General features: G+C 33.7%; 1 protein-coding gene across 2 annotated transcripts in view; it reads right to left on the reverse strand.

The window, feature by feature from the left end:
• The window catches only part of CSMD3 (CUB and Sushi multiple domains 3), a 580968-nt gene that overhangs the window by 50485 nt on the left and 517969 nt on the right, over window positions 1-12514 (reverse strand). For both annotated transcript variants that reach the window (XM_066334988.1, XM_066334980.1), the window contains 3 exons: window positions 5428-5601; window positions 3865-4038; window positions 289-474 (listed from right to left, as the gene is read on the reverse strand). In XM_066334988.1, coding sequence (XP_066191085.1) covers window positions 289-474; window positions 3865-4038; window positions 5428-5601 — 534 coding nt within the window. The remainder of the gene's footprint in view (window positions 1-288; window positions 475-3864; window positions 4039-5427; window positions 5602-12514) is intronic.

Raw genomic sequence — 12514 nt, forward strand, 5'->3', positions numbered from 1 at the left:
TAGGTTTTGACCTTGTATCCTTGCTATCAGGGATTATTATGCTGGAGCATTCAGAGATGTTTGTTTGGCTATTGCATTTCATAAGTATTCTATGTTATTTGCTACATACAAGAACAATATAACTGCTACTTCAACAGCTACTGAGACCCTCCATCAGTATTGCACATACACAAATGTATATAAATATGATCATTGTAATTGCTGTCATGAGACTGATAAAAATGTTTTGCAAAATAATACCTTGTCTAGTCCACATTATTTGTAAAAGCAAACTCATTATCTACTTACTAATGCATTCAGGTAGAGGTTTGTCCCAGTGGCCATTTGGTTGACAAATTAAAACTGAAGAGCCAAATAAAAAATATCCAGGATTGCAGTCATAAAATACTACTGTGCCATATGTGAAATTTCCATGTTCGATTTTACTTTCTCTTATAGAATTTGCAGGAATTCCAGGATCAGAACAATTGACCACTAAAAGGAAAAAGAGCACAGAAGTGAGAGCCATACTAATACAGTGTCCTAAAATGTTCTCCTATCCTTTGTATAAGAAATATCCAATGAGTTGCTATCCTGGTTTTATATACCCTTTTTATATAAGGGTAGTGAATTAGGAAGAAGAAATGAAACGATGAGACACTAAAGCCAGAAGATGTTAAACCCAGAGCAAATAAAAGGAAATGCTTCTTTATAGTGTGATGATACTGTAAAATTATTGGTCACTAAAAGTTACTGAACATACCAATAAAATGAATTTATACTCTTGCCTTGACATACACAATTGTCCACAAGTAGAAACATATTTTGTGGCTAGACGTGACTTTGGTCTAACACACACATAAATGCAAACATACTTATGTTCCTATACCAATATTTTGATAATGGATCACATTTAAGACAGATGTTTTGAGCTAAAGGACACAAAGTAATTTAGGTAAGACTCTGGTGAATATGACAGAATAAGAACATATCCGAGCAAGTGGGTAGGAGCTTTTAAAAATAGAGGTTAACTAGTGGTTAAGAATACTGATTAATTTTTTGAGTCCCTATCACTTTAAAATTTATATTTCTGAAAATTTTTGAATATGGATTTTCACCTCTTTTGTTGTGTCTTACAGCTATCTGTGAGTTCAGTATAATATTTATTTTGGGGGTCATGAAGATGTTTTTAACAGTTTTCATGTAGTTTCCTCTGATGAAGGAAACATATCACTTATTCAAAGTTACTCTAGAAAACCAAATTTCCCATAAAAATTACTATTTCTATAATCAATTGCATGTTTATATACATGCACTTGCATAAACCTGTGTGCATATCGATATACCTGCATGTGTATTCAGGTGGAACTTTCTGTGCATCAGTTCCTACCCATTGCCTCTCATCCTTTTACTTGGCAACACTGTGAAGAGCCTGGCTCCATCCTCTTCAGTTACTGAAGTCCCCTCTCAGTCACCTCTTCTCAAGACTGAACAGACCCAGGTCCCTCAGCCTGTCCTTGTAAGAGAGATGCTCTAATCCCCTAACCACCTTTGCAGCCCTCCAATGGACACTCTCCAGGTTCTCCAGATGTTCCTCACTAGGGCTGAGTAGAGGGACAGGATCACCTCCCTCGACCTGCTGGCAGTTCTCTTCCTAATGCACCCCAGGACATTACTGGCCTTCATGGCCACACAGGAACACTTCTGGGCTTGTGGACAGTTTGTTGTCCTCCAGAACACCCAGGTCCTTCTCTGCAGAGCAGCTTTCCAGCAGGTCACCCCCAGCCTGTACTGATGCATGGGTTACTGGGGTTACTCTTCCCCAGGTGCAGCACCCTGTATTCACATTTGTTGAATTTCAGAGGTAAATATGCATGCATATCGGTATATGAAATTATCAAAATATGCTGAAAAGCTCTGTAGTCTGCAAAGGAAATGGTATTACCACATGCAATTCCAGATCATTTTACACCTAAATCACTTAATGTAGGCATTTTATCATGCCTGTCCTCTCTAGCCACTCTAAGTTTTGTTGTCTGCTTGTGCACTTTTTCTACCAGGTCTCAAATATTGGTACTGCAAGCCTAGAAAACATACCTTTTCCAAGGACAGTAATAGCTTTCTGCTTGTATTTGACTTCTTTAGCAGTAAAGGACAGGACAGTCTGTTAGATACATTGATGGTCAATATTGAACTTTATTTTTTTTTTTTCCTGGACAAAAGCCTGAGCTACATTTTTGGGGTTTTTTTTGTTTTTTTTTTTTTTTTTTCCTTTTTTTTCCCCCCCGACAAGAATCATTGAAGACCAGCTCCTAACCATGGACAGGACAGCCCTAAGAATCATACCATGTGCCTGAGAATGTTTTCCATGTTCATGTTAATAAGGATATATTTAAAGTAATGAAAAGAATTTATTCATTTTTCAGGAGTAGTGAGCACTTGAAATAAAAAAACACAAGGAACTTTGACCATTTTAATAGTTTCCCACAATTATTATGATTGGCTAAGAAACTAGACATTTAACAATGTTGTAACTAGTATAACAATGGCAAGTGCACTGCTGAATTTATATGAAAAAAATCATGGGACAAAAGCAAAAACAGTGTGCAGCCTTTTCTATAATACCACACTTTTGGTAGTTTACAAATATGTAAAGTAACAGTTATTATTATTATTTAACTTCAAAGCAAATAAAACATAATCATATTCAATAGAAAGGATTTCACTGCATGCTGCAGACATGATTACTGATGCCCAACACAAGTTTAGTTCTTTCTCTTTTAAACTGTCTCCTAAAACCAATATACAATATACAATTTCAGGGCTGTGTAAAATTTCAAGGCTAACCTGATCAATTTATTTACCAATCCCTACATGACAGCAAGTTGTCGGCACTTTGGCACATTACCCTGCAATACAAGAATACCAAGGTGACTGATAGCAACTGCATTGAAAATGAGATTAAGTAGGAACCCTAAACACACACAACATGTTTAGTATTGTAAATTTAGAAAATAATATCTTCTCATCAACAAAAAATTCCTTAGAAATTTAAGTTCTGCAAACTATTTGGCAGTATTTCTTCGGGGAAAGTGATCAAATGAAAGGGGAGAGTTAAAAGAAAATATAATCAATAAATCTTATATAAAAACATATGATTTAGTTTATGGACAGATAAAAATTCATAGATGCTGCGGAGAAGACACTGAAAAACAATAATTAGAATTTCTGTGTATGTACATGCAAGTTACAGAATAAAGTACATTTTTCTAAATAAAACAAATTATTTTAAAAGCACATAATAGATTTTAAAAAGAAAGGGATGTCAAAACCTTCCTAAAACTGCTTATGAAAATTCAAACAGGACTAATTTTATAGTATTTTTTTCTAAGTGAAAGAATTTTACATATAAAATCAAGAAGCATTGAGAACCAACTATAATGGACAATGTTAATCAATTAGAATAACAATTTTCAAAGTCAGGATGCTCAGTGGAGCACCAATGGAAATGTATAAGGAAAAGAATAAGTTTTTTTATTGTCTGTTAGAACTATGCTGACTAAATATGCAGAGAAAATTATTTCAGTATTTAAACTCTAAATTACCTCTGCATAATTTTGCTTTAGTAACTTATAGAAACAATTATTTGAAAAGCAATACAATCTACAGACACATAAGAAAGTTTCTCTGCAATCATTGTCCTGGCAACCTAAGTGAAAAACATCATAGAATCACAAAAAACTTTAGTAATAAGATTATTATATTAATCAGTCTCTCTGTTGATGAGAGAGGAATCACTTTGTCTTGTGTCCTTTACTCTCTGTTTATTTTTCAGCCTTAATCTTACAACATTTAGTAAGAAACCTGTAAATGCTGCATTCTTACCTTTGCATATTGGAGGTGAGTGGCTCCATTGCCTATTAGCTTGGCACTGAGCTTTGGTTGGTCCTTGCATGACATACCCAGTATTACATGAAAATGTCACAACATCATTGAAGTTGAAACCATTTCCACTTGTTCTTCCATAAATAGGACTACCAGGGTGACCACAGCTGACAGCTAGCATAGCACCAGTCAAAAAAAAACCAACAAAAAAACAACCAAAATAGAGCAAGATCTTATAATTTTTCATTATTTATTATGTGATAGATAATAATTATATAATAGTATTTTCAGGTTTTGATATTATAAGACACTGCACACTTCCCATGATGTATTCATTTTGATGAACTTCCTTAAATTTTTAAATAAACTGAATAGAATTTGACATGCAGTAATGAAGGGAAATGAAGAAAACTCTTCTGAGAAGCAGAAGAAAAGCAAGTTTTTCATTATGTATAGTCTGAAATTGAAAGGAAGTATTTCCCTACCTTAGTTCCTCAGGTATTATTTCTTATTAATTTGTCTCAGTATAAACTCAATATTTTATCTTTGTGACCTAAATATTTAGTGAAGGTATAAATTTATTACTATTTTTAGGAAAAAACCCTCCAGAACTATTGGCACAGTGGAACTTTTTTTTTCTTATGTTTATACAAAAGCTGTCTACAGAAGGCAAAGTTTATTTTCTGTGCCCACAAAAAAAAAAAAAAAAAAAAAAAAGGTAAGGAAAATTGGACGCAAATTAATATTCACAAAATGATTAAAACACTTTAAAACACTTTGTAAATATTTAATTCTATTTTGTAACAAACCATTGGTAAAAAAAAATAAAAAAAGCTAATCAGTAATTTAAAATAAAAAATAAAACATCACAGAATAAATTATTTAATATTGTCTGCTATGACTGGCAATTGAGAGAATTTCTGCTACAAAATAGAGTTATAGGCTATTGGGAGGCCGATTAATACGGTTTCAGTACACTAAAATTACTGAACCTCAAAAACAGTGGTAATTTACTTTAAAGTGCTTAGAGAAATCTCAAATTTTCCTAAATTAATTCCTGTTATTACTTAAAGGTTATTTATGTGGTAGCTTGACAAACTTATCATGCAAAAGAAATTTTATTAACAAAGCACAATATTCACTCAAAAGATCTCCAAAACCACAAATCAAAGTAACAGCATCTCTATGAGGAAGGAGAATAAAAGAAAATATAATTCGGTAAATAAAACATTTTAATCAGCAGTATTTATTTATCTAACTAAAAGAGTGAAAGTAAATAGATATCAAATATTTCCAAAAGCCACTACAGGTCATAAAGCCATCTTCAAATTTGAGTAGTGGCATTCATAAGTCCTATCACTTTCTGAAAAATGTTCATATCCATAACAGCAGGTATTCAGTAGCAAAAAGATGCAGCAGAAATTTTAGGTGACAACACTTTGCCTGATAGGTGAATCATAGATTTTCTGTGGCCCCACACTTTTGAGGATCATTCAATCCTCACCTTGTTTGACACAGATATTGCTGCGACATAAATTAGTATGTGTTGCCATGCTTACTTACGCACACAGGATGGAAGTTGACCAGACCAGTTGTGATCCTGTTGACATATTCTTACAGAAGAGCCAATCAAACGAAAACCAGGACTGCACTGGTAAACAACTGTGTCTCTATAGCCATAATTTTCTCCTATTACTTGTCCATTGACTATAAAATCTGGGATACCACAGTGGCCAGCTAGATTTATTTATAGTAAAGCAAAAGAAAAAAAAGAAAACAAAGAAGAAATATCAGTAACTACACCAAAGAAATCTTGAATAAACCTCTTTAACTAAAATAAGGAAATGCTGAATGTCTTTCCAGATTTTTTAATTGACCAAATTCAAATCTTTATTTTTATTAGATTGGTGAAAACTGCAGTCATGTATTTGTATAGGTATAACTATACATATAAAGAAATTACAAAAACATGATGTAGCATAGAGATTAAACGTAATATACATCATCAAATTTCCTTTAAAAAACATGAATAAATCCCTTTTATTGTAACATGTAAAAATGAAGTATTATTTACCTTAGTTTTATTTTGGTTATGATTAAATGAATAAGGTAACATTAAAGCATCATGCATTTAACTAAATAGAAAAATTCCACATAAATAAAAATAATACAAATATTACAGATATCAATACATGTGGACATTATAAATATAGCCTTCTTACAATATTAAAAAATTAACTTGAACAAATTATTGCTGGAATTTGACTCTGTAATGTTTTTCATTCTTTCTCTCCTTCCCAGTGGAATCCCAAAGAGATTAAGATCCTTTGGTTGAAGGCAGTCAGGAGAACAGCCACCACATATTTTGGCAACCAAACGGCAACAAAAAATCTCTTTTTGCCTAGGCCTAATCTTTTACTCTGTATTCTCAAAGTATGAGAAATATTGTATTTTCACTATGAAAGTCATAGAGAGGTTTAGTCTACAGAAAGGCTGGGGAAAAAGACAAACTATATGTAGTTATTTTTTGTAAAGAATTCTCAAAAATGAGCATTGTGATTCAGCAAAAAATATGCTGCCTTCTTAGACAGTCTTCTAATGAGAAAGCCTTCTAAGAATGGTTGACTTCATGAAGACTGTGATGTATGGTAGAAACAAAAAGCAGGGTTTCAGCTAGTAATTTTCTGAAAAAAAAATAAAAATAAAAAATTTGCAAGCCACCCCAACTTCTCTGCTCTCCTTTATTCTTCTAATTTTCCTCAAACAGCCCCCTACAAACTAATCTCCAAAGCATGGATTGCTACTAAAGAAAGACATTTAGAACCTATATGGTTTGGACTGTTTTTACTTTGAAATTTTAAATGCTTCTAATATCCCAGTGTATTTTTTCTACATTTTGCCTCATTCATTTGGGGCTAGAAATTTCCTAAGAAATGAACAAAGAAAAAAAAGAAAATCTTATCTTTTCTTACAACTTGAACTTTGTATTGTATTTCATTGTATGAATCATGATAAAATTATCAGAATTTACAGTATTGGTAGCATATGAACCTCCACATATAATAGATTGAGTACTGCAATTTCACTTTTGTGTAGTTACCATGAGTCCAAATCTGGTACTGTTCAAGTCTATATTACCCCTTTTTTTCACTCTCTGTTTCCCTCAGTCTTTTGAAAAACAAAACAAAACAAAACCCAAACAAATAAGCAGACATGAAATTTATGTTTTCTAGAATAAGATGACCTAACACATTTTAAAAAATTTTGTCAGAGTATTTCTTGATTTTTCAAGAAATTCATAATCCATTCAGCATGTAGTAGACTTTTTTGAACATGCTCCAAAGGAACTAATTTCCCAATCCTGTCATATTTCTGGCCATAAACTGGACTAACCAGATGAAGAACAAAAAACTGAGCAGTAAAAGATTAGTTTCTATCAAAAGTGCTACCAGACAGTCTGCAGTGATTGAGACTGTGCTCAAGGAAATATTTTTCTAGTTCCATTTAATTCAAATATATGGCTTGGTTCTTAATTAAGAATTTAGTATTGCTTTATGGCAGAGTGGAAGCAGAATACTTCACCAGAAAGGTCAATCTCTTTCCTGTGCAGAGAGAATAAAACTGAAGCAATTCAACATGTGAGGTAACTAAGATCACAGTGTAGTTTCTGCAATTGTATGTAGACTTTACAAAAGCCATGCAATTTCAACAGGTGAAATCTCATTACAGATCATCTGTATGTCTTGCAGTAATGTCCCAGTCTCACTCCACAAAATTTCAAGTAATTAAAAATTCCCATTCTCTTACCCTACTTCCTTTCATTGTCATAAACCTCTCAGACCCTACTTTCGACTTCTTTTGACTTTTGAGTTTCTTTTTTCACTTTCTTTTCTTTTTTCCTTTGACTTTTTTCAACATCTACTTATACACAAGGAGATGGGTAGTGGATGTTGCATATCTGAAATTCAGCAAAGTATCTACACCATGTCTCACAGCCTATTCCGGCACAAAAGGGCAAGACAGAGATTGGGTGGGTGGCCTTCAATATGGGAAGGGACTGAGTTAACAGGCTGCACCAAAAGGGTAGTGATCAATGGTTTTCACTCAGGCTGGAAATCTATCACAGCAAGATGCCCTAAGGATCAGTAATGGGTCCCGTGCTATTGAATATATTCATAGATTATCTGGATGATGGGATTGAAAGCAGCCTCACTAAGTTTGGCAGTGACACCAGACTGGTGGTGAGGCACAAATGTGAGAAGAAAGAGACCTGGACAGGCTGGAGCAGCAAGTGAGAAAGAACTGTATGAGGTAACAAAAACACTCGCAAGGTTCTGTCCCCGGGATGAAGAACTGAAGAGCCCAGAACAGGCCATGATCTGTGTGGCTGGGGAGCATTGTCACTGAAAGGCACCTGGGGGCTTTGGTGGACAAGCAGCTGACTGAGTCAGCAGTGTGTGGCTGCAGCCATGAAAGGAAAATGGATCCTGGGGTGCATCTGCAGAAACATTATTAGCAGTGGCAGAGATATGATCATCTCACTCTGCTCAGTGCTTGCCGGGTGGCACATGAAAGAAGCAGAAAGGTTCAGAAAGACTGCAAAGGCAAGTCATGAAAATAATCAAAGGGGTGAAAAATCTCTCCAATGAGGAAAGGCTGAAGGCATTAGCTCCTGAAGGAGAGAAGGCTCAGGTGGCAGGGTGGGGCTGACCACAGTGCCCCAGTACTTAGAGGGTGGCTACAAAAATAATGGAGGCTCTCTTCACATGGAGTCACATGGAGAGGACAAAGGGCACAATGGATGCAAGATGCACTGGGAAGGGTTTCATTATGACATGAGAAAGAATTCTTCTGAAAGTGAGAACAAGTACTTACTGGAACAATCTATTCAGGGATGTGATGGGAATCTACAACACTGGATGTTTTCAAAATGTGACTGAACAGGTTGCTAGATAATCCCATCTCAGCTCCCTTTGCCATGAAATCTTGGATCAGATTTTTCAAATTCCCTTCCAACTTGGGCTGTTCTATGATTCTGTTACTTCAAATCCTTCTGTCTTGATTATTTCCTCCCACCCTCTGTCTTGATTATTTCCTCCCACTCTGTGTAACAGTTATCTCTTTGGAGTACTAACTATATTGCATGACCAATTGTGAACATTTATTACTAGAAATGAAAGACTTTTTGACACACTAGAGACAAATTCTATCCCTATGTAAAATTTCTAAACTGAAAAATAAAACTGAATTAATGAAGAATATTATAAAGCTGTTATAAAACTCTAGTTCTGTCATAACAGAATTCTAAATTAATCAGTGACAGTGTTAATGAAGTAAATACCATTTAAAAACAGGCTATACCAGACTTGTGACATATTTTTTATCTCAAATTTTAAAAAGAGATTAAACAAGCAAACAAAAAACACCAAGGAATTTGCAGGATTTTTCAACAGTTTTTACTCTGCTTTCCAGAGGAAGTTTAGTGTGACTGAGGGATAGTAAAAAAAAAAAAAAACAACCAAAAACAAAAACCACCCCACATTAAAACCAAACCAAACAAAAACAAAAACAAAAGAGGGGAAAAAAGCCCCAAAACCAAAATAATCCAACACCCCAAAATGATGGGTTCAGTATTATTTATTTTCAAATAAAATAACTGGCAACTTTCATTAGGTGCATATGGTAAGCAGTTCACTGTATGTGCTATGAAAAGTATATATAATACTGTACATAGTTCCTGTTAAGAGAACGTTGGAGAACTTTACTGGAATTTCCACTGATTCATGGAGATGAGTAAATTCCCTAAGATCAAAAAAAAAATCAGAGACCATTAATATTTTCCAGAATCTTATTCTTCACTTTATTTTCCAACTCTATTTTACATATTCATAGAGATGTTCTCTGCCAAGGGAAATCAAGACCTCAACTAATAGTATTTATAATTTATTACTACCATTACTTCTCCAATATCAAGAGGAAGAAAAAGCATAGAGGAATAAAAAACAAAACACCTGTCAAACCAACAAAAACATCTATCACTACCAACATCTATATTTGGAAGAGCAATTATTACTTAATTTCTCTTCAATTCTATTCTGGATTTGTTGCATTTCTTCTAAAAGTAAGGTGTTTATTTATTTTTCTCATTAATTTTAGTAGAATTCTTACTTTTAACATTTTTCTATCTAAGAAAATAATTCCAAGATGTTCATTATAGATTAAGGATATGCTCATATTTATTGCTATATATTCTGGTATTTTTTAGGATCAATTCTGATAATAATTGTTTCTCAGGACTTTAATTTAAACTCTTGTTATAAGGGCTTTGTGACAAATAAGTATATTCTAGTATTCTGGTAGTAAATAGCTGTCTTCACACTAAATTAGGATTCTAGACTACTTTAGGCTAAGCTATTCTAGGCTGTTTTCATGACATCTTTGTCCATTGTCAGTATCTCTATTTTTGTCCTGTACCATAAAATCAGTTGTACTTCCATTTTTTCTGACATGGATGTAAAGGACTTTTGTAGCAGTTCTTTGAATGCAGATGAGACCTGTGGGTCTTAATGTAACCTATAGCTGAGTCAAAAGATACCATTTTTACAAAGACAAGTGAAAATTACAAAAAAAAGGTATCAAAAGAGACTAAATGTGAAGGTTTTGCTGAGTAGCAGATTCAAGAGGAGAAATAAGTAATATAAAATTCTCAGTTTCCAGTCTAGCAAAACTTGAGAAGAATAATTGCATGAAATATTATTAAAAAACAAAATTGGTCAAAGACTAGGAATGAAGGATATTAATAACCTGTGAGCACCAAATAAATTACCTAATTTGACATGAAATCCTGCTCTAGCAATGAAGAATGAGCATAATAACTTAGTGTCAGAACCTTAGAAACCATAGCTGTAAATGAGATTTCTTTTCTGCAGGTTGTTCTATGAGATAAAAAGAACAGGAATAAATGAATACAGAATCTTTACATCAAATGGCAAAAAACATACCTTTGCTTATTTTATTGTCAGTAGTGTCAAACATAAGCACAGTATTAAAACAAATCTACATACCAATGTATTATTGAAAACGGAGGTTTATGTTATTTATTATTCAGCAAAGTTAATTAACCCGTCAAGATGACCTCAGCTGAAAAGGGAAAATTACTTCCTGGCATTTTTTTTTGTATTCTTTACAGGGCTTGCCTCCCATAAAGAGATATAAGAAGGCACAGCCCTAGACAAAACAGGGTTTGGGGCATTTCTCTTGCTATTTTCAGAAGAGCCTCATCTTGACAGCTTTTCAAGCTATACTAAAATTGTTCAAGATGAATGGTAAAGTTATTTTAAATCTTTTTTAATCCGTGGCCCACAGAGGGAAGTTCTCTGCTGAATTTCCTTGAAACACCTGAATAATTCTTTAAAGATGAAACATCATATACCTAATTTGAAAGTCTAGTTATTATTATACAGTACTACAGAAGAAAAGCATATGGCTATCTCCAGATATATTAATTCAGTAACAATAGAGATGCAGAATCTCCCTTAATTGAAACACCAGGAGTTTAAAAAAGATATTTAAAAGCAGTGAAGATGAAGAAGTTAGTTGCTTATATATTTTTCTAGAAGTTTCAAGTATGAAAACAGTGGCAGAGAGGTTACACTTCAGAGGTTATATAGACACAGAAATCTTTCAATGACTGAAAGCTGATTGAGAAAATATAAAAAATATCACTGATAGATTAATGCATTGAACGATCCTTGCTGTTAGCTTATATGGTTGCTTTGCCCCAGATGGTATGTCTGCTATTTTTTTAACTCCATTGACAGCATTGTTCTCTACAGAGCTGACGGATAACTGTTTTTTCCTTTATGAGTAACAAGATGCCAACAATGACTCATTAGCATTTTAAACCAGTATTTTTGCATGAAAAAAAGTAAAACTGGAATAAATATTCCCCAGCTAACATATCAAAGTTTGTGTTCACATCAGAATTTTGGTTCAGACCTTCCTTCTAACTCTTAAATGTGCAGAGTGGTTTTACTGTGAACAAATTAGCTTCCTTTCAGAGGAAGCACACTGAGAAGCTCAACTAAGTGCACAAAATATGTTCCATCTCCTTTTGGAGAAAAAGTAGTCAAAATTATTGACAGATCTTTTTGACAACTTAGAACCATATGAGTAGTGATGGCATTTAGCCCAGAGGACTAGACCAGATAAAGTCCAAGGAAAATTCTCTGAACCATATGCAATGCAAATGTAGGTAATTCAGAATCAATTATTTGTTTCATGATTTGCTCATTCTGATGGATTATTTTTGAATTCGGACAGAGACAGAGTATATGAAGTGTAGCCTTTCTCCTAGGAGAAGGGATGAAAGGTATTCCTGATATTATCGTTTAGGAAGCAAATACTGACATTTAATGTATACAGCAGCCTAAAAAGATCTTTTCTTCTATCCATCTGCCTTTACTAAAAACTTCTCTAGTATTAGCCGCATATGGAAACCACACTTCCTTATGCCTTATTAATCAAATAAACTTCATTCTCCATTTTTGCATTTTCATTCATAGGGACACTTTATAAAGGTGATCTTTAAATGAACTGAATTAACATAATTTAATCATGTCACAATTAGCAACAAAATATGAGATCTTAC

Source organism: Sylvia atricapilla, chromosome 1 (genome assembly GCF_009819655.1).
Source record: "Sylvia atricapilla isolate bSylAtr1 chromosome 1, bSylAtr1.pri, whole genome shotgun sequence".
In the NCBI taxonomy this organism is placed as follows: Eukaryota; Metazoa; Chordata; class Aves; order Passeriformes; family Sylviidae; genus Sylvia; species Sylvia atricapilla.